The sequence below is a fragment of the Syngnathus leptorhynchus genome, chromosome 16 (assembly GCF_054491065.1).
Source record: "Syngnathus leptorhynchus isolate UIUO chromosome 16, UIUO_Slep, whole genome shotgun sequence".
Taxonomy (NCBI): Eukaryota; Metazoa; Chordata; class Actinopteri; order Syngnathiformes; family Syngnathidae; genus Syngnathus; species Syngnathus leptorhynchus.
Genome location: NC_141210.1, coordinates 2,894,850 through 2,914,857, shown reverse-complemented (window position 1 = coordinate 2,914,857; position 20,008 = coordinate 2,894,850). Strand labels below are relative to the sequence as shown.

The 20,008-nt window shown below is 44.7% G+C and overlaps 6 protein-coding genes and 1 long non-coding RNA gene across 13 annotated transcripts; 4 read left to right on the top strand and 3 right to left on the bottom strand.

The window, feature by feature from the left end:
- The first annotated feature begins 84 nt into the window (after window positions 1-84).
- On the top strand, window positions 85-3,274 carry lat (linker for activation of T cells). 2 transcript variants are annotated; one of them, XM_085933239.1, is made up of 14 exons: window positions 85-690; window positions 876-948; window positions 1,016-1,118; window positions 1,203-1,242; window positions 1,371-1,399; window positions 1,767-1,809; window positions 1,923-1,987; window positions 2,067-2,099; window positions 2,399-2,435; window positions 2,503-2,567; window positions 2,629-2,658; window positions 2,764-2,805; window positions 2,938-3,020; window positions 3,105-3,274. In XM_085933239.1, the coding sequence occupies exons 2-14, from the start codon at window positions 931-933 to the stop codon at window positions 3,138-3,140; spliced, it is 624 nt and encodes a 207-aa protein (XP_085789365.1). In that variant the 5' UTR covers window positions 85-690; window positions 876-930; the 3' UTR covers window positions 3,141-3,274. The 2 variants fall into 2 exon arrangements, with proteins under 2 accessions (XP_085789365.1, XP_085789364.1); XM_085933238.1 differs by having other exon boundaries at window positions 1,016-1,242.
- Window positions 3,275-3,437: 163 nt separating this feature from the next.
- LOC147044074 (serine/arginine-rich splicing factor 2-like) lies at window positions 3,438-5,786 on the top strand. Of its 3 annotated transcripts, none has more exons than XR_015068434.1 (4): window positions 3,438-4,118; window positions 4,686-4,965; window positions 5,161-5,214; window positions 5,302-5,667. XR_015068434.1 is itself a non-coding variant. In XM_085933241.1 (3 exons), the coding sequence occupies exons 1-2, from the start codon at window positions 3,721-3,723 to the stop codon at window positions 4,948-4,950; spliced, it is 663 nt and encodes a 220-aa protein (XP_085789367.1). In that variant the 5' UTR covers window positions 3,446-3,720; the 3' UTR covers window positions 4,951-4,965; window positions 5,161-5,667. The 3 variants fall into 3 exon arrangements, 1 of the variants encoding a protein (XP_085789367.1); XR_015068433.1 differs by adding an exon at window positions 5,687-5,786 and having other exon boundaries at window positions 3,446-4,118; window positions 5,161-5,572; XM_085933241.1 differs by having other exon boundaries at window positions 3,446-4,118; window positions 5,161-5,667.
- LOC147044072 (uncharacterized) lies at window positions 5,238-9,835 on the bottom strand. Its single transcript, XR_015068436.1, has 2 exons — window positions 9,446-9,835; window positions 5,238-6,332 (listed from the first exon to the last, which is right to left on the bottom strand). It is a non-coding gene; the product is annotated as an uncharacterized LOC147044072 (long non-coding RNA).
- eif1 (eukaryotic translation initiation factor 1) lies at window positions 7,194-9,064 on the top strand. The gene is made up of 4 exons (XM_085933249.1): window positions 7,194-7,433; window positions 8,177-8,340; window positions 8,468-8,569; window positions 8,641-9,064. The coding sequence occupies exons 1-4, from the start codon at window positions 7,403-7,405 to the stop codon at window positions 8,683-8,685; spliced, it is 342 nt and encodes a 113-aa protein (XP_085789375.1). The 5' UTR covers window positions 7,194-7,402; the 3' UTR covers window positions 8,686-9,064.
- On the top strand, window positions 9,488-11,069 carry LOC147044071 (uncharacterized). 4 transcript variants are annotated; one of them, XM_085933251.1, is made up of 6 exons: window positions 9,488-9,624; window positions 9,827-9,994; window positions 10,160-10,200; window positions 10,273-10,383; window positions 10,476-10,613; window positions 10,696-11,069. In XM_085933251.1, exons 3-6 carry the CDS (start codon window positions 10,195-10,197, stop codon window positions 10,780-10,782), a joined length of 342 nt encoding a protein of 113 aa, XP_085789377.1. In that variant the 5' UTR covers window positions 9,488-9,624; window positions 9,827-9,994; window positions 10,160-10,194; the 3' UTR covers window positions 10,783-11,069. The 4 variants fall into 4 exon arrangements, with proteins under 4 accessions (XP_085789377.1, XP_085789378.1, XP_085789379.1 ...); XM_085933252.1 differs by having other exon boundaries at window positions 9,499-9,624; window positions 9,886-9,994; XM_085933253.1 differs by having other exon boundaries at window positions 9,499-9,624; window positions 9,886-9,994; window positions 10,081-10,200.
- A 78-nt stretch (window positions 11,070-11,147) lies between these two features.
- LOC147044070 (polyserase-2-like) lies at window positions 11,148-15,192 on the bottom strand. Its single transcript, XM_085933228.1, has 10 exons — window positions 15,110-15,192; window positions 14,193-14,213; window positions 13,904-14,069; window positions 13,420-13,682; window positions 13,192-13,334; window positions 12,824-13,109; window positions 12,544-12,712; window positions 12,236-12,480; window positions 12,056-12,147; window positions 11,148-11,946 (listed from the first exon to the last, which is right to left on the bottom strand). Exons 1-10 carry the CDS (start codon window positions 15,165-15,167, stop codon window positions 11,680-11,682), a joined length of 1,710 nt encoding a protein of 569 aa, XP_085789354.1. The 5' UTR covers window positions 15,168-15,192; the 3' UTR covers window positions 11,148-11,679.
- A 2,465-nt stretch (window positions 15,193-17,657) lies between these two features.
- arl6ip1 (ARL6 interacting reticulophagy regulator 1) lies at window positions 17,658-19,987 on the bottom strand. Its single transcript, XM_085933243.1, has 6 exons — window positions 19,780-19,987; window positions 19,114-19,247; window positions 18,680-18,799; window positions 18,411-18,528; window positions 18,255-18,339; window positions 17,658-18,113 (listed from the first exon to the last, which is right to left on the bottom strand). Exons 1-6 carry the CDS (start codon window positions 19,813-19,815, stop codon window positions 17,995-17,997), a joined length of 612 nt encoding a protein of 203 aa, XP_085789369.1. The 5' UTR covers window positions 19,816-19,987; the 3' UTR covers window positions 17,658-17,994.
- Between the last annotated feature and the right edge of the window lie 21 nt (window positions 19,988-20,008).

The following is a 20,008-nucleotide window of genomic DNA, read 5'->3' as shown; positions in this document are numbered from 1 at the left end:
GCTAATCATCGCTACTTGCTAACCAACTCATAGTTTGCAAACCAGATTTTCTACTACTTATCTTATAGTCAACGTTTCGGCATATGTCTACTCGCCTCCTCAGAGTTACTATATTTACTAATCGTCCTCTGCTTTACTCGTTGTCCTCTCGACATTCAACAAGTCTGACTTCCCCGGTGGTCGCCGTCCCCAGTTGTCCTCTGGTCTGGTTGTCATCTCGTCTTGATCTTGTCACGAAGTCATCTGCCTGTCTCAGACAAATCCAGGTGGTTCAGTGCGGGTTTAGTTGGTTGTAGCTCCGCCCTCTCCCCCCCCAATCACTTCGATGTGGTTTCCTGTTCATCGGTGTGAAGATCTTCCATCGCGGCAGAGGAGCCCGCTTTGAGTGGGTGCGGTGTTGAAAGCGGCGGGCGATTGGCCGAGAGGAGCAGGAAGGGGGCGTTGCCAGACGAGCCCATGTCGGCGGCGAGGAGCCCGAAACGGCTGACCGGCCCAGATCTACTCACACAGTGACCGCCGTTGCTGAGGCGACGTCACGGCGTTGTTCTTTCCCGCGTGCACCTGGCTGACGGGAAGTCCTCCGGTTCGCCTTCATCCTGTCATTGCCGCTTCTTTCTCTGTACCTCGCACGCCCTTCACAGCACAAGATGGCTGCCTGACACGCTCTGAAAACATTCGACAGCCAAAAAGGTTTGACCTTTTTGTCTTCTTCTGCATCATCTATATTTTGTTCTACTTGGTCTTATGTCTTCTCCATCGCCTCTTCTTTGCCCATCATCTACTTCATCGTCTTCATTTTAACTCGAGCTTTCATTTTTATCATCATCTGCTTTGTCGTCATCTTCATCCTCACTGTTTTCTCCTTTTTTCACAAGGACGTAAAGTGCGGCGGCAGTGGCGCTGCGACTTCCTGAGTGTGGCGTGTCGGCCATGTTGTCTTCCTTTGAGGTGAGTTGTGGGTGATCCTTTTTTTGCTCAGCCCGCTTTTTGACTGGCGTTGTGTTCACGTCCTTAGGTCGCATCTCTGCTCCTGCCCGCACTGGTGTCGGCCGCCGTGTTGGTATGCGGCGTCGCCCTGGCGTTGGCGTGTCTGCACTGCAGGGACAATGGACCACCCGGTTCGCATGATGTCACTTCTTGCCACCTTCTGTCATCAATGTGTTCACCTGAACTGTTTTTATTTTTTGTTTTGGTGTCATCAGTTTCCATTCGGGAAGCGAGCTACACCAGCGAGTACATTCCGTGAGTCGAACGCTTTGGTGCGACCGATCACAATGCGACCAATCACTTTCGAGTCACTTTTTTGTCTCACCCACACGTCCACTCAATTCACACTCAATTCACACTCAATTTTTGTCTCTCACACACAGGTCTTCTCAATTCAGACTGGTCCATCCACGTAAGTTGTTTAACTCCAGAAGCTTACGTTTGTGGCTAAAGCTAACAGGCTAAAGTAGACGAGGCCTCAAGGAAGAACTGTTGAGGCCTGCTCGGGTGAGGAAGTGAAACATCTAAGACGACCAATTGCAATCCATTTTCTGGATGAACATCTGCAGCCATCTGACAAGCTAACTGTTTATCCTAAAACTAAATTTGGCAGAAGCTAAGAAAATAAATGTTTTGTGACTGTTGCATTTTGAAGCAAGTTTATGGCTGAAGCAGATATGGCAGATGCTTAAAATGACAAATTAAAAGCATTTGAAGCTAAAGTTCGTGGAGGCTAACAAAGGAAGCTTTTATCAGCACAAACGTTTACTGATTTGCAGATCAGTCGACGACTCACCGGATTTCTAGCCTGCTGTCACCTGTGTGAGTTGCTCCACATTCTGGACCTTCATGTCTCTTCTTATCTGTCATGTTCCTCATCACATCTTTAATGACATTCTTCTCATGGTTGATTTTCACATCTTTGATGTTCCAAGCGTTCCCGTTTTGGATGGTGAAAGTCAGCACAGTGGAAGGTCCAAAAGAGAGCTCACAGAAAGCGGTGAGATGAAAAGATGAAAAAGTCCCACCAACAAGTTGAAGAACATTTTTTTTTAGTCCTGGTCTTCTTCATTTTGCAGAAAGTAACCACAGCTACCAGAACTCCCACGATGGTGAGCCTTCAAATACCTTCACGCGGTTTTTATGATTCTGGTTTTCCTTTATGTTTTTGGTTTTTTTGGTACTTCTACTATTTCTTCAGTTAGTGTTTTTCTTATGCTTCGGGTTCTTCTTTGGGTTCTTCTTCTACATCTTTGCTGAACTCTGTGTGTCTGCTCTGAGGAACTGGAAAAAAAATGCTGGCCTTTTAGTGGAGGTTCAGCACTTTGAGTTGTGTGAGTGGAAATCTAAGAATCTTTATCCAAAGAGAAATGCATGTTGTTGTTTTTTGCTTTGTCTTTTGTTTCCACAGAAAGAGACCTCTCAGAATCTCTTGCTGGAGATTACATGTAAGTTCTCCAGTTTATTGACATCACAGTGGCTGCCATGTCCTGTCTGATCTCGTCTGTCTTGCAGAATCGTGTTGCCAGAAGACGAGGCTCCTGCTCCCAATCGTAGCGGCGCCTCCACGCCGAGCTCAGGTAGGATTCGACTTTTCTCGGTAGTGGTCATTTAAAAATGGACACCACGTCTTTGTTGCAGGTGATCTGCACAGCTACGAGAACATCCAATGTAAGCAACCGCAAAGATCATCTACAGATCTCGCCACTGACGGCACACCTATGTTACTGCTGACTTCCTGTCTTAGCGCCTGTGTGTTTAACTGTCTCTCCTCAGCTCACACAGGCTACCTGAACGTGATTGCGCTTCCTCCAGAGGGTAAGTTGATTGTCATCGTCGTCAACCTGATTGGCAAGCAGGAAGTGGACCCTTGTCAGAAAGGTGGCACTCCGTGGCAGTAGGGCGGCGCCCTTCCTGCCTCCTCCCTGATGGATCGATGCTTACTTTCAGGAGAGACGCCAACGTTGTCGTCCGAAAGTGATGAAGACGACGACAGCGATGACGGCGAGGTGAAGTACGTCAATCAAGCCAGCGTAAGTGAAGCTTCAGAAGATTCCCAATTGAATATTTTGTCAATTATGCGTGGCGAGCATCAGATGAGTTACTCTGCCTTGCAGGTGATATCATCTAGCCCGCTGTATGATGGGATGTGAAGAGGAATGGAGCATGACTAATGTCAATGTCGTTTTGTTTTTATTTTTTATTTTTTTGTTGAACTGACGACTCCTGAGAATGTTTTCATCCACACTAGTGTTTTTTTTAACGTGATTAAAGTTTACAAAAATCATTTCCTGTGCTCATTGGCGTTACAAGCAAATATATTAAAAGAATTTTGATTCTTGGGAAAAAGCGGTTCAGAAAATGGATGGATGGGATATTTAATATAAGAATGCTCATGTTGGGGTAGAAGTGCGGCTCCTACTCCAAAGCACAAGGTGGCAGTGTTGCATCATGTGACTGGTTATGATGCACTACCGAAGAAGAAGAAGGTGAAGGGGAAGAAGAAGGCACTCGAGGGCGGCAGCGAGTGAGCCATTTTGTATCGAACGTAGTTTTGAGATGAAGGATTAAATGCTCTCGAGGAGATCGCTTTCTTAAAAACAAACAATCGAACAAAGATAACGTCCTTAGGCGGGATCCAACGCTGAGTGAATAGGCGACCACCAGTGAGTTGGGTGTGATTAGTTTTGTTTTACTCAGGAAGGCGAACAGCACTCGGCGGGCGGCAGCACCATGAGTTTTTACGGAAGGCCTCCGCCTGACGTCGACGGCATGACTTCCCTCAAAGTGGACAACCTGACGTACCGCACCACGCCGGAGACCCTGCGGCACGTCTTCGAGAAGTATGGCCACGTCGGAGACGTGTACATACCGCGAGATCGCTACTCCAAGGACAGCCGCGGCTTCGCCTTCGTCCGTTTCAACGACAAGCGTGACGCGGAGGACGCCATGGACGCCATGGACGGCGCGCTCTTGGACGGGCGCGAGCTGCGCGTCCAAATGGCCCGCTACGGCAGACCTCCGGATTCGCATTACAGCGGCGGGCGTCGTGGAAGTGGAGGAGGAGGAGGAGGAGGAGGAGGAGGAGGCCCACCCCGAAGATACGGAGGCTCCAGTCGCCGAAGCAGAAGGTAAGGAAAAAAAAAAATGGAGCCAAGCGAAGACGCTTTGTTTGACAAAGCATGGCCAACAATGCACGGTGATCCCGCAGAAGTGCATTGGCGCTTCATTTTAATAGGCAGAAAAAAACAAAATATATTATTTGATTTTGTCTGTCTTTTTTAACTTTGATCATAATTTTTCATGTACATTTAATGATCATCTGATTTCTGGGTTTCGTCATGTAATGTTAGCAAGATGAGCCGTGATTGGTCGTTACCTGAGCCCTCAGCACGTGATGTTATTTCGTCGCAAAATGTATTTTAAAAAGTATTAAGCACGAAAAACAATGAATTTATTATTTACAGACAAAATATTTTTACTGCTGCAATCAGCTAAGTGCATTATTCCAAAACCGTGGGTTTATCAAAACTTATTATTCCGCCTTCAAATATATCAACATGTGTAATGATTAATCTTTTACTAGTGATGCACTCTCAATTTTTACCCAAATTATTTCACCCCTTTGCAACTCTAATCAATATGTTGTGTGATTGTGGCAAAAAGGTTTACAATGTCTGTCAACTTTGTTCCCGCAGCCCCCGACCAAGAAGACGCAGCAGGTCCCGCTCTCGCTCCCGCTCTCGCTCCCGAAGCCGATCCCGTTACAGCCGATCCCGCTCCAGATCTTACTCCAGATCCAAGTCCCGCTCTCCTCGGAACAAGAAGTCCAACGCCAGGTCCCGTTCCAGGTCCCGCTCCAGGTCCGCGAGCCGCTCCGCCTCCCCTCCGAAAAGAGGCTCTGGGTCCAGATCTAAAAGCCCGCCCAAGTCAGCCGCTGAGAATGGAGGAGACTCACCCTAGTTGGCAGCAACCTGGGTGAGAACTTTATTTTGCATATCTACAAAGAACTTGAGACTGTTCTGTTGAATGTCCAGTTTTCTTATTGGTATGTGAACAGTGCCGTGGAAAAGTATTCAGATTTCGTGACATTTACAGCCTTGAAGCTTGATGTCATGAAACTACCTAAGCTCGACTACTCCTGCTGACTTTTTTTTTTTTTTTTTTATTCAGGTGAAGGACGGATGATGATGTTCCAGGGCAAGAAGCCGCTTGTTCCCGGAGAAGGTTGTCTTTGCGGCTTCTGCGTCTTTTTCTTTTTTCTTTTTTTTTTCCCTGTGCTTTTCGTCATGAATAAAAACCTTTGCTCTCTAGTGAGCGGGCTGGTGTTGCAAGGGACGTTTTACTGTCCTGGGGTTTCTAAACAAGTGGCTCCACTCCATGGACTCGGACACTCCCGTTCAAGGAGTCGGTGTGGTTTCATGTCTAAAGTGAAACATGGTTGTAGTCGGCTGTTATCATCAAAAACCTTTTTTATTTTCATAATGTTGTCTTTGTGCACTAGGCGCAGTTGTGTGGCAGTTGTTGCTAAGGTGTTGCTGTGTGTTGCTGGTGTCCTCAGCGCTGCAGTATTCTTCCCTCAGCGGTACGCTCGCGACGCCCCTCTTGTACCATCTGCTCTTTTAGTTGCATTTTTTTTTTTTTTCCATGTGACTTTCATTAAAGATTTTCTTCACATTGTCTTTTTTATGACCTGTAGGTTTTTTACTTGCACCGACTGGAGCTGTGCAGCTGCAACCTTCTGGAAGCGCTGCAGATCCATGTTGGTGGTCTTTTAATAAACTACTACTGTATAACAAGCTTAAGCATCCCTCACTTAAAGGTGACAATACCATTTGGCCACTGACGGACAGAATCCTCACATCTCTAAAATGACACACTAGGTTGGTCCTAACATTAGATTAGATTTAAATGTATTGTAAATGTACAGCACAAGTACAGCGAAAAGAACTTTGACATCCAACCAGAAGTGCAAAAAGCAGTAAAATGCAGAGTAAAAAAAAAAATACTGAGCAGTGGGTACAGTGCAATCAGTTAAATATGAGGTGAATTGTCCGATGCAGGGTAATATACAAGAGGGATGAGTGGAGATATTTACAATAAGGTGCAGTAGAACAAAGGCGGTACTACAATGCTAATTATAGAGTTATAAAAAAATATATGACAGTATAACCAGATAGGTACAAGCAAAGTAAGAGTGGTGAATAAATACATAGATTATATAGAATTATATGCAGATATGGATAGTATATGCAGGTAATATAGGTGTGTGGAGTTCAGGGCGATGACGGCATAGGGGAAAAAGCTTTTCCTCAGTCTACTCGTCTCGAGTCCGGTATCGCTTCCTAGAAGGAAGAAGAGTAAGCAGTCTGGTTGGGATGACTGGAGTCTTTGATAATGCCCTGTGCCTTCTTCAGGCACCGTTTTTGGTAGATCAATTTGATGATAATTCAATTTGTATTGTGCAGGGTGAGAAAAACAGAGTAAAGGTGCCAATAATCATGATAAATTATTTATGTAGTATTAATGTGCTCAAGGGCTGTCATCAAAATTATCATTAATTATCCCAAAAAAATTACAGCTAAGTGTCTTGATTAGCAAAAAAAAGTTGATTAACGGTAGCATGTACGATTATCTTTGCTGTAGGGCAGGAGTCGGGAACTTTTTTGGCAGACAACCATTTTTTAGAAATGATTTCCCGTGAGAGCCATACCATTAAAACAAAACAAAAAACGATATGTTGAATACAATTAAATGCAGGTATTTTAATTAAAACCAACGACTTTTTGAGTGTACTAATTTATTCTTTTTAATGACGTTTTTAACGTCGCCAAAAGAGCCATATCTGGCTCGCGAACCATAGGTTCCAGACCCCTGCTATAGGGGTTTCAACAACAGGAAGTACCCATAACGTTACTTTGAATCGTCCTGCTGCGGTGAATTACGACGAGATAGGCCCCGCTATAAGCAAAAATGAACGGCCGACCACTGTTTAATTGGCAGCTGAGTTTAAGTTTTTGAATGTTTCTTTTGCTACTTGTGTTTCAGCCATCTTTGCTGCCATGAACTAAAGTAATCAAAAGTGTAACGTCAGCCTGTGCCTGAAGCGACACCTGATAGGAGTCGCTCCTCTGATTCGTCAGATGTCCTGGTACGTCATAGGCGTGATGACGTACTGTGGGCGGGGCTATAAAGGCTTGTTTTTCTCGCTGCTCGCTATCTCCGGACTCCATTTTGAGTCAGCTTGTGTGGCAACGCCGTGCGGAAAAAAAGAAAAAAAAAGCTAAACTTAGCCTAGCCTGTCGTCGCCCTTTCTTTAGGCCCCAACGCTACTAGCACGACCCGAATCCACTCAGCCGACAAAGCAACGCTCGCGAACCAAGTTACTATCCGAAAGGAAAGCAAATCTTATCGTATGTCCGCTATCCAGAACCTCCAAACTTTTGGTGAGTGTTTTGCGAGCGACAGGGTGGGGGGAAGGGCAAACGATGTTTTTTTTTTTTTTTTTTCCCGCTACAGATGTTCGGATAATATTGAGTTTTATTTTCTTTCTCATACACGATTAGTTTGGGCGTGATGTTAACGTTTAGATTGATGAAATAATTCGTGGCCCGTATTGTGTGATATGATTTGATGGAATTCGGCGATTAGCAGATTAGCTGGCCTCAGCTAATGGTCAACGCGGCCGCCATTTGGCAGGAAGCTAACAGTCTGTTAGCTTTTTATCCTTGACAGTTTTTCTTCTTTCTAACAAACGTTTTAAATTATTTTGCAGAAAAACTACTTCACAGGAAAGGCGATGTTTTATTGTGCCAATTTGGATTACCAGGAAAGTTGCCAGGGGGATCTAAATAAAATCTTAGTCAATTATTTTGACGTTTCTTCCTTTCGATGTGCTTCGACACCGTCGGTTTTATTGTGCTCGCATTGTCTTCACTGGGTGCTGGAAAGCACGCCGCTGATGTCATAAGTGGCCTGTTTAATTTAATTGGTTTCTCCAAAGTGAAAGCGTGTAATCTAATCTTAGAGTTTTTTTTTATTTTTTTATGGGGAGCAGCAATAGACATGCGCAGGCACTGCGCAATTTGACCTTTGAGTCAGGATTCCTGAGCTAGTCTAGGGATTTGGGTGATACGGTCCCGATGAACCGTGTGCTCCATGAGCTTATTGTTTATATTTATACCCCTAGACCCCTTTGCTGATGCAACTAAGGGTGATGACTGCCTCCCAACTGGGAAAGAAGACTACATCCACATAAGAATCCAACAGCGGAACGGCAGGAAGACCCTCACGACTGTCCAGGGCATTGCCGCCGAGTATGACAAGAAGAAGCTAGTCAAGGCCTTCAAGAAGGTCTGCACCTTTCTGTTACTTAACACCCATTATTGTTTTAGAATAGATTCAGCTTTGTTCTTTTTTTGGTCACCGGTACAAAGAACTGTCACTCGAGTATCTCATTGTTTGCTGCTTGACCCAACAGAAATTTGCTTGCAATGGGACCGTGATCGAGCACCCGGAGTATGGTGAAGTGATCCAACTTCAGGGAGATCAGCGGAAGCACATCTGCCAGTTCCTCATAGATGTGAGTCGCAGTCATCCTGTCTTCATTTGTTTACTCTTTGCAGCTCATTCATTGTCTCACCTTTGTTGTAGATTGACCTGGCCAAAGATGAGCAGCTCAAAGTACACGGCTTTTAGACGCTACCAATAGTCCCCTCACCCGGAAGACTATCATTTCCCCCACCCTGAGCCCCCCCCTCCCCCAATGTGCTGCTGTCGCTCTTCCTCCCCCTGCCCCAGCTCCTACTAGCTAAGGTGAACAAGCTGTTCTAACATGGGACTGTGTACCACCACTGCCGCCCTCCACCACCAGAGGGCAGACGCTCTGCAGCAGCGCAGACTTCCTGAGACTCCTCACAACATCCGAGACGAATGGTGACGTCTTCATGCCTTCCCTGGGTTATTTACTTCATTTTTTCCCCTTTTTAGGTCTCTGTGCCACTATGAGGCGGCACTATTCATGTAACTTTTTTTGTTTTGTACTTAAGGTGTTTCAATAAAATGATGCGTCTCCATATGTTGTTGAGTGGTGATTGGCTCGGCCAGAATGTTGATGATAGAGGCTGGTGACTGTTTTGCCACTGTAATGTGAAAGATATAAAGATGAGTGGGTTTGGAGTCTGTCTCATCTGATGTAGATTACCTAGTTTAGAGCTGTTTGTGACACATTCAAATATCCTTGAAAACAAATCCAAAGCAATTTTAACTGCATTTGTTCAGTTTTTTTCCTCAAATGCAACAAATTAGTCAAAAATAACCTAGCAGTAATTGATGACTTCCCAAGGAATAATATATCAGATTTCAAATTGTTTAACTCCATACCAGAACAGTGAGTAGACTATATATGTTGAGTAATGTAAGGCTAGAAAGATAAGCAAGCCAATTGTGCAGTAAATACCTGATTTTTCATTTTTAGGCGCTCGCATCTTTTTTGCCTTCTCGCGTGCCGTAGGTTTCCAAGGCAACGTCGTTGCAGCCATTGTTGATGGCTGACGGGCTGTGGAAAAGTCAAAGCTCACGACTCTCTTCTCCAACTTCTCTTCCTCCTCTTCTCGCCCAGCTCCAAAAAACAAATACGTGGGTAGATGATGACTTGGTGGAGTTTCGTTTTTTTTTGTGTGTGTGTGTCAGTCGACTCAGTTGACCCCTAAAATGGCGCCGAAGCTACATTTCGCCTCCTGCTAGCGTTACCCTTTTACTTTTAAAAAGGTAGTTCAGTAAGTCGTCTGAGGTTTGGGTACAAACGTGAGCAATGGATTGCGCTTCATTTTTGTTGTAGTCTGACGTCATAGCGGACAGGAGACTCGTGTTGTGTTTTGACAACCACTTTGCCATAAGGACGAAGAAGAAAAGAGTGACGTCATCCGTCAAGAAGCGAAATAAAAGCAAGAAGCTGTTTGCTCTTCATCTTCAACATAATCTCTTCTTCAATAAACTCTGACACCAGGTAAGCACGTGCGTCCCCCCCCCCCCCCCCTCAAATTTTGTTTGATCCTGATGATTTCAATCTCTTGCCTCCAAAATTCACATCAGAAGACAAGCAATCACATGAAACAATAAGCGTAAGCAGAGCAAGCCAAAATGTAGTTGATGTTTTGTTTTGGGACTGCAGGCAAACTGAACATGTGACCTTCGAGTTGGCTGAGAATGACCGTAAGAAAACAAACAAACATTCAAATCCTAAATTTGACGCCTATCTAACATTCATATGGTCTTCTCGCTCAGCTTGTTCCTGTTTTGGGTTTGGCGGTCCCCCTGCCTGCCATCATTATGGCTGGCGTCACTTTCTACATGCTGGTGCTGGCCCTCGTCCTCTGGATACGATTCTGCCTCAAGGTGTGTGCCCCCCCCCCCCCCCACACACACACACCCCACAGACAAACAAACGAGCAAGCAAGCTGAGTGAGACGTTGCGGCCTGTGTTGAAGGAGCGCTGTCCGCCGTTGTGCGGTTCCTGCTGTCCCGACTTCTCCGTGTGGGATCAGTGCTTCCGACTGGCGCAGTCGTGCGACTGTCGACTGCCTACGCTACGCTCGTGTCTGATGGACGTCGGATCGCCCCCCTCGGTGAGAGACGGCGCAAAACGTCAAATCTTGATTTCTCCTCACAAACGTGAGTGAGGATGGTGGCTGCTGTTTGTGTTCGCAGTGTTCCAGCTGGGACTGCGCGTGCACGTGTCAGCCCCCCGAGTGCGAGTCGTGCAACTGTCTGTGCTTCGAGATCCGCATCAAGTAGTGCGCAGCAAGAAAATCAAATGGAACTCAACGCTACTTATCAAACAACTTTTACAATTCTAAGCTGCCAAGGACATTTTAGCTGAAATGGACTGAATGGGAGAAGATGTCAACGTGCCATCTTTGTCAGGATTTGCGTGGAAGAATTTCTGAGCTCAAGAAAGTCCTACTGATGGCTTCACAATAGTGCCAATGAGCCTTTGAGCACATTTGTCTCAGTTCAAGTCACCCAAAAAATATTTATATTTTTTGTACCTTTTACATTAAACGCTGAAATGTTGAAATTTCAAACAATCGATTGATCCATCAATCCATTCATTCTTCTATCTATCCATCCATCCGACATACTGTATCGACACGGCAGGACTGATTCAGCCACGTCTTTATTTTTCTCAATCTCCACTCAACTTCCATTCCCTCCTCTCTTTTCTTTTTCACACCATCCCTCACGAAGAGTGTAGCAGAGAAATTCACAATTAAAACGTAACCCAGATAATGTAAATGTACAGCATGTTAGAAAAAAGAGATCATTACATATATATATATATATATATATATATATATATATATATATATATATATATATATATATATATATATATATATATATATATATATAAAATTCCTAAATTAAATGATACATTTGTAAAACTATTTAAACTTATTAAGGACGGTGTCTGTATAAATACGTTTTGACAAAATCATCAAAAATAGCAAAACATTCATTTCCACGTTTTCTGTAAAGAAAAAAATAGTGCTCACATTATTTCTTTGGAAGTCTGCAAATTAAAGGGGAGGTTGAAAGTTTGATTAGCATCAGAAAAAAGAATCCAAGTCATTGAAAAATAGCTTTCACATTAAAGTTGGGACACTTGGCGGGCGCCACTTCCTGTTTTGTTCAGTGGCATATTGCCATGAGGACGACATGCAAACCTACGCCGACCAACAGGAGCTGGCTGAGGTGGGATGGCGGCGCTGAGCTGGTTGCGGTGGGCGATAAGAAATCCCCCACTGCCTGTCTCAGGAAGTTGTTAAAGACACTGAGGTTGGGCAAGACCGTCATTTGGTCTTCTCGTCCTGCTTGGCTGGTGTTGGTGGACTCCAGCACTGCCACTTGGTACCAGAAGCTGTCCAGTTGGCACATCAACGCCCCGCCAGTATTCTCCTGCATGGACGCAAGTCACATGACAGGAAGTCACGGTCCATTCTGAATTGAACCTTCCAAAGCCATCTTAGATGTGCAATGTGAAAGCAGCAGAAGAAGGGAAGGTCACCTGGTCAATTGTCAGAGGTTCAGTACAAATAGGGTCGGTGGACGTCACATTCCCACAGTCCAGCAGAGGCGTCTGGAACTCCTCGAGAACCTCTGCAGCGCAAAACGGGACGAGAATGACAAAAACATTAAAACATTATTTTGTAAACATTAAAGAACATTAAGTAGAGCAGATATGTACCTCCTCCTTGGCTCGTACTCCATCCGGCAGCCCAGCAGGTAGAACCAGTGGCGAAGATCTCCCCACTGGTCATACAGATTGGTTGGATGAAGTCGGACAGCGGCGGTGGCGATGCCAGCTGCAAGACCGCCACATTCTGACCCGACCGTGTGCTGGTTGTGATCGTGATCACGTTCTCCGCCGTCTCAGAACCGCTCTGCCTCTCGTCACCCAGGAAGACGGTCCACTCGGACACGGCGTCGGACCTGCAAAGCACAAGGCCGCTTTAAGCATCCGACGTTTACTCGTGTGCTGACTTGTCGCCTTACCGTGCGATACATTCTGCGCTGGTCAGCACGGCGTCCTCGCTCACCAACGTTCCGCTACATACGAGAGTCCCGTTCAAATGCAGACGGGCCACCCAGGGCCAATCGCCCGCCATGGCCGATCCAGAACCCGAGAGGCGCTCATTCAATGGGGCGCCCCCGCAAAAGATCGCTGCACAAAGAAAAAAACCCCTTCACCTTTCCGCAACCTTCATACTAATATTTTAAATCTTCAATTTTGACTTGTGTAAGTATTAAACTGGCGGTGTGCGGCGCTGCTCACGTGTGAATGTGTCAATGCTAGTACTGATGAGCGGCGGGGTCGTGCTGGTCGGCGTCTGGTCACCGCAGCTAACCTGCAGGTCAGGGTCGGTTCCCGAAGATGTGAAGGTGACGAACCCCGGCAAATTGTCGCTACCGATGCGGCCGCTGATCCAATCCTGGTACCGAGACACCCGCGCGTAGACGCCTGGCCGGTTTGGCCTGGCGCAACCTTCTCCAAAGCTCACGATCCCGCTTTGGACCCACCTGGCACCTTGCTTGCTCACCATTGGACCGCCAGAATCACCCTGTGGAACACGGCAATCTTCTCATGAGGGGGGGGGATTACGTTTGGGATGATTCTTTTCTGTGAATACCATCAAAAGTCACCTGACAAGAATCCTTTCCTCCTTCTCGCAAGCCCGCACAAATCATGTTGTCTGTGATCGGAGAGTCGTAGTCACAATTGCATTGGCGATTTCCCACCACGGGAACCTCCACCTCCATTAGGTTTTCAGGGAATGGTAGAGGAACTGTACACACAAACATATCATCCTATTAAAAGTAACTCATTTGACAATACGCTCTCATCAAATTCTTATTTTTGCTTGGACTGACCGTTCAAGGCGATGTTGCCCCATCCGGTGACCCAGCTGTCGGTTCCGGTGAAGAAGGTGCTTCCGCTGGCGGCTAGGCAGACAGGTGCGATGAAGTTGTTGAAGGTCACGGGCGAGGAAAGCCTCAACAGGGCGATGTCATTGTTGTAGGTACTCGGGTCGTAGTCGGGATGGCGAATGATCTCCACTATGTTGCGGCTAACCTCGTTTGGATTTGAACCCTGTTGACTCTGACGACCCAAAAACGCACTCACGCGTCTGGTACTGCATATACACACACACACACACACACACACACACACACACACACACACACACACACACACACACACACCAAGACAGTGTTGGGCTTGCAAAGAAATGATGACATCAAGTCAATCTACTTTTTTAATTCCAATGGCTCATTTTTTTGGGCATCAAAATGTCCTCGCTGGAACCCACTAGTCGGAGATGACCCGCTTTAGTCTGGGCCAAATTTGAAGTACCTGACAAGGCAGTGTGCGGCCGACAGCAGCCACTCGCTGTTGATTAGCGTCGCCCCGCAAAAGTGGCCGCTCGGAGACCTGTGCAGGCTGACCTGCCAGGGCCAATCACCTTGGGAAGCCGCCTGACCCCCCACGATGCGGCTATTGAGCTGGGCTAGTCCGCACACTAAAAACACACGCACAAACGCACTTATTTTTATTAAGCAACAGTAATTTATTGCAATTGTATTATTTACAATAAATCAATTTACCAACTACAAATATCGAAACAAATGGACAAAAGGCTTACCTTCTGGTTGCCCTCCACATTCTGAAGATTGAAAAGACAAAAAGAAGAATTCCAGTTGTCATTGTATTTGTTCACTGTTGATTGTACATGAACCGATCAATTGGAAGGCATGCAAAGAATGTGAACAATCAAGTACAGTGAAGAGGATAAAGAAAGCTAAAAGGAAGTAGAAATGTTGTGCAATATACGATAAGTCGCTGTTATCTTTATCGTGTTGGTTGCTGTCTGACTGGTTTTGATGGTGTCATTTTTTTCCATTTGTCACATGCTTGTCTATGAAAACACGTTTGTCTGTTGGGCTTCTTTCTCCTCTGCGAGGTCGGACGGGGAAGTTTTAAAAATCCCATGGTAGTGATGGTCAGGATTGAGTGGATTCCAAAGGTGGTGAATCATTCAATCATTGTTACAACAGGAAGAAATCATCAAAAACTCCCAAATCAGCAGCATGCAATTTTTAGAGAAGGAAATATCCGGGGCCTTTAGATACAAATCTTTCTGTACGAAAAAAAAAGGATAAAATTGCTCAGTTGCGGCACAAAAAAAAAAAAAAAAAATAATAACAATTTGCCCTTTAGTTGCACAGATCAACACAAAATATTGTGGACAAGTCTACCATGACAGGACATGCGAAAAACTGTCAAGGACCCCGTTTGAAAAGGGATTCGGCCATTTTGATCAAATTCTGAAGTAGGTATCCTCAACAACTGGGTTGTTATCCAAGGTTGTTTGGATAACGTAAAAGTGTGATGATCATTTTGAAGATTTTCTGGGGGACTTCTGGAAAATACATATATTCCATCCAGGAATGGACCACGCCACCATTGCCGTGCATAAAGATGCCAAATGTGATTCTTCTGAAGTCATCCAAACGACAAAACGTTGGACAAAATATAGAGATGACCAAAAATCTTTCTCACCTGTGCCCAGCAGTAGTAGCAGCGATGTCGTCAAGATCAGCTTATCCATCTCGTTCATCTCCACAAAGCACAAGGATGGCTAACATCAATAAGTACATATGGAGGCCACGCCCCCACACAAAGCCACGCCCCCTACACCTATTACACGTTTTCTTTGGCCACACCTTCAAAGGTACGTCGACTTATTCCAGTTACTGTAAGTTATTGAAAGCAAGGCTGTGATTATTTTGAATGCAAACATGCTCGACCTTTGGAAAAAACCTGAAGAATGACATTGTTGGTCTGCCTCCCTCCCGCCCTCTTTCACCTTACGAAAGCTGTTTCAATGACTTGGCATCCAGTGTGCAGGAAAAATATTTTCACGCAAACTTCCCCTCCTTGTCAATCATCCTCCAGAAGTGGCAAAAGTCCCTGATTACGTTTTCTTCAATTATGCGACACGAGGAAGCCTCAATAACACTTTTTTTTCTTCTTAATACTCCACATTTACAAAGCAAGAGTAAAAAGCAGAGATGGGACCAAGTCACACGTGCAAGTCTCAAGTCTTAACCTTAAAGTCTCAAGTCCCAAGTCATTTTTTTCTTGGGCAAATCAAGTCAAGTCACAGATTGTCAAGTCCAAGTCAATTCACCTTATGATTGTAATTTTACCCACAGAATCTGATCTTAGTAACATGAAACGACAAGATATATATAACAGATAAGTAATCTTAAGTAACCATCATTGTCCAATGTGTCTAACCTGTTTAAAAATATGACAATAATTTGGATTTGCACTATAATTACTGGTATTCAGTAAAATACACCATGGAATCAAACAAAAAGAACCTCATAAGATAATTTATTGACAGCTCAATCTAAACAAATAAACGTCTCTGACACATTTGAGTTGCAAATACTGGGCAGAATGGCAAAGTTTTAAGATGTCGTCTGGCTGTCTGAAATGTTTCTGTTGCATATCTTGCACTGTGCTGTCCATCTTTTGCCGTCATAAAGGTAATTACGCTCCCATGTTTGTGCATGTCTGATATAAAGCCATTCTCAGCCTGCGCTCCTACCGTGTTATTGATATTATTTTTTAAATTTATTATTAATTTTATATTCAAACTGAAAACATAAATTCAATAACACTGAAGTCATTCAAGTCATTGCGCGTCAAGTCCCGAGTCTTTCACTTCCAAGTCCAAGTTGAGTGGGGTTAGGGTTGGATGATCGCAGAATCTTTTCCATCGTGAAGGAAAACTCCTTCACAACATCCAGTCAAGTGAAGACCACTACCATAAAGAGAAGACTTCATGAGAGTAAATACAGAGGATTCACCACAAAGTGCGAATCATTAATCAAGTCTCAAAAACAGAAAGGCCAGAATTGACACCTGAAGGAGCCCGCCCAGTTCTGGAACAGCATTCTTTGGATAGATCAACCCTGTACCAGAATGATGGGAAGATAAAAGTTTGGAGAAAAATTGGAACAACTCATAATCAAATTATACCACATCGTCTGTAAAACATGGTGGCATGGGCATTCATGGCTTCCATTGGGTCACTTGTGTTTTTTGATGATGTGACAAAAGACAGAAGCAGACAAGATGAATTCTGATGTCTATCAGCAGAAAACTGAAGATGGCTGCAGTAAAGGCCTGGCAAAGCATCACAAAGAAGGAAACCATAGCATTTGGTGATGTCCATGGGTTCCAGACTTCAGGGAGTTATTGCCTGCAAAGTATTCTCAACAAAATATTGAAAAGTAACATTTTACTTCGGGTTATATTTATTTATCTAATTACTTTTGAGCCTAAGGAGTGTTTGTATAAATACAGCTACAGTTCCTATATGTTTAATTATATATTTATGTTCTACACCTTGAATTAAAGCTTAAAGTCTGCACTTCAATTCCGTTGAAGTTGTATCATTTCAAATCAAATGTGCAATGCCCAAAAACATGAAGTGTGTGTCATTGTCCAAATATTTTTGGGCTTAACTGTGTGTTCTTATTCAATTTCTTCTGCATGAAGTCTGTTACACTTATTGAGAATATGTGACATATTTCTCGATTCAGTCCTGTTTGCTCTCTGTATTAATTTTTAAATTAGCTCCTGTTATACCAATTTGTCAGATTGATTGGTGTATGATGTCTGTTATGTATACGCATTTCTGGGAATTGATCACATCCAATCAGGTGAGTGATTCGTATGGCATGTGGAGAAATTGACAATAAAGCGGACTTTGACTTTTGATATGCTTATGTCACAAAAAGCCCTTTTCTGTTCTTTTCCCTCATAAAACCAAGTGTGGACCAAATTGACAGATATCAAAAATAAATTCCAGTCCCTTTTGTACAATTAGCAGCAATCAAACTGTAGCAATTACATAAAGAAGCTTTTGAGTTAATTGGCTTGACAATTACTCCTATTACCACAATTGATTACCTCAGCTCAACCCATTTCTAATAACAAATCACTTAAAAGCAGCCACACAGTTGCTTGTCCAAATCAATGGCTACAACCTGTTTTGTTTTTGGCATCAGAGAAAAGGGAGGAACACAGTAAATGAGGTTTGAAGTCAACTTTAGTCACATTGTAAAGATTTACGACAGAACACAAACACATCTGAGAGGGAGGGGTCTATTTACATGACAGCAGAGGAAGAGGCGGGGTCAGAGTTCAGCACGCAGCAGGGTGGGGTTGTTTTATATTACTTGCGATTTTGCTGCTTGCTATCCAGTTGACGGAAATGAAAGACGACAATGATGAGGAGCTACATGGTCAGACAAATGATGACTACAAGTGTGCGGTCACAACGCCGCAAGTCCACAAGTCAGTAGTATCAGTTGTGAGTGTGTGTGTGTGCGCGTGTGTATACAATAGTTGTGGTTTGCATTGTGCGTCTATTCGTTCTTCTTCTCCTTGTTCTTAATCAGCTTGTTGATTTCTCTCTTGGCCATGGCGGCGTACTTAGACAGGACACCGTGTTGGTTGAGACCTGGCAGCAGCAGCATCAAACTCACTGAAAAGAACAAAAATGGGGATTGTTATAACGGCCCAAAAGCCACCAGCCTGAACATAAGGTACTGGATTCATGTTGCAGAGAATCACATTTCAACTTGAGTGTAAAACTGTCATCACACGTGCGCTCTCTCTCACTCACCGATCAGGTAGGTGAGCAAGAGGTTGTGGACCTGCTGTCCAATCCAGGCCACCACCAGCAAGCCGCTGATCACCGACGTAAAGTACTGAAAACGACATTGGGTCGCACGGTTACTTTTAGGCCTGGAGGGTATTTTCGGGACTTTTTCGTCATTACCATCTTTGGTTTCTCTTCCTTGAGGGTGCACAGACGACGCCCCCACCCCAGCACGCGGCGCTGCGTCTTCACTATGTTGCCGCAGATCTCGTAGAAACGCTGCTGCTGCTCTGTGGTCCTGATGTGCACGAACACACAAACAGAGTGGATGCAAAAAGGGTCCGGTGAGTGCACGGCTGTTTTTAAAAAAAAAAAACGTAACGAAAAGTGGGGCACGGACAACCAGGACCTGAGTATGAAGACACACAGGAAGCAGGCGCTCTTCTCACCACTTGTTGGCACCAAAGACTTTGGGCGCCAGCTTGGGTACCAGGTAGTCGGCCAAGCACAGCATCATGACAGCACTCGACACGCCAGTCAGTACCGACGGGTCCAGGTAGTAAATAAGCCTGAGCGGGACAACAGGAAGTTGAGGTAAGCTAGACACCAACAGGCCTCTCAAACATGGGCTGCGTTTAGAAGGGTTTTGTATGTAGAGGACCCAGATGGTTCCTAAAACATCCACTGATTGGGTCAGGAATGTGTTTGAAATCATTTAATCAACAGGATCCCTAGATAGACAATTGTTTTTCTGTGCTACGATTTGTGGTGCTATTAAAAGGAATTGAGAAGGGTTGACAACGTAGGAGACGACCTGTACACATCCCAAGGGGTACTCCAGAATGTCCGCCTCACGAGCTAGAGCATCGTCCGGCAGACTCACAGAAAAAGCGCGGTGGTGGCGCCCACGAGCGCTCCAGGAAACCACGGCTTCTCCCAGTGCAGGACACGGTCCCCGGCCAGGATCACCTCACCCCATGGCTGAAGCTGTTCCTCCAGCTGCACCGTTTCCTGTGCCTGTGTCATCAAAAAATTAAAACAAATTGCTCCAACAATAAAATATGACTCATCAATCAGTCAATAAAAAACAAACAAGAGATTATCTTATTTTTAAAATGGTTTGAGAGCACCTATAAAATTGGAAAATGTGCAGCTAATCGAGATGTTGCGAAAGAGTGTGCGCATCTATTTTTTTTTCTAAGAAATGTTAGACTGGAGCCTTTTGGTATTTGTGGTGAATCAGCAGAACACAAGTACAGAATTGTTTTGAAGCCTCAAAACATGAGATCGCAAGTCACAAGGTTAGCATCGTGCAAGGCTAGGCGGCTAGTTGCTTAGCATCTTAACAGCTGCCGTCGTTGCAGTCGAGTTACAAGTTGGGAAAAAAGAAATAAATAAAACCCAAGAAACAGTCTTAAATAAATGAAGGTCACGACACTGCATATTATTTCCTTGCTGCCGGCAGGACCTTGGACCGGGTGCAAACATCCAAGGCCCGTCAAAAAAACCGAACCTTCGATTGCAACAACAACGTCATCTTAGTACAAACCAGCATGTTGGCGCTCTTGTTGTCTCCTTCGACCATTGCTGCTCAAATTGAAACTTATTTAGAATTCTGTTTTTTATGTCTCCCAAAGAAGAAGATATTTGAAAAGCTGGACCGTCTGGGCGGTTTGCTCAGCGTCACTAACGGTCGCTGTGGCTAGAAAACTTGACAGGATGTTTTTATCCGAGGCGCCTGCGTCAAAAGTGGCGCTGGGCATCGTGGGAGATGAAGT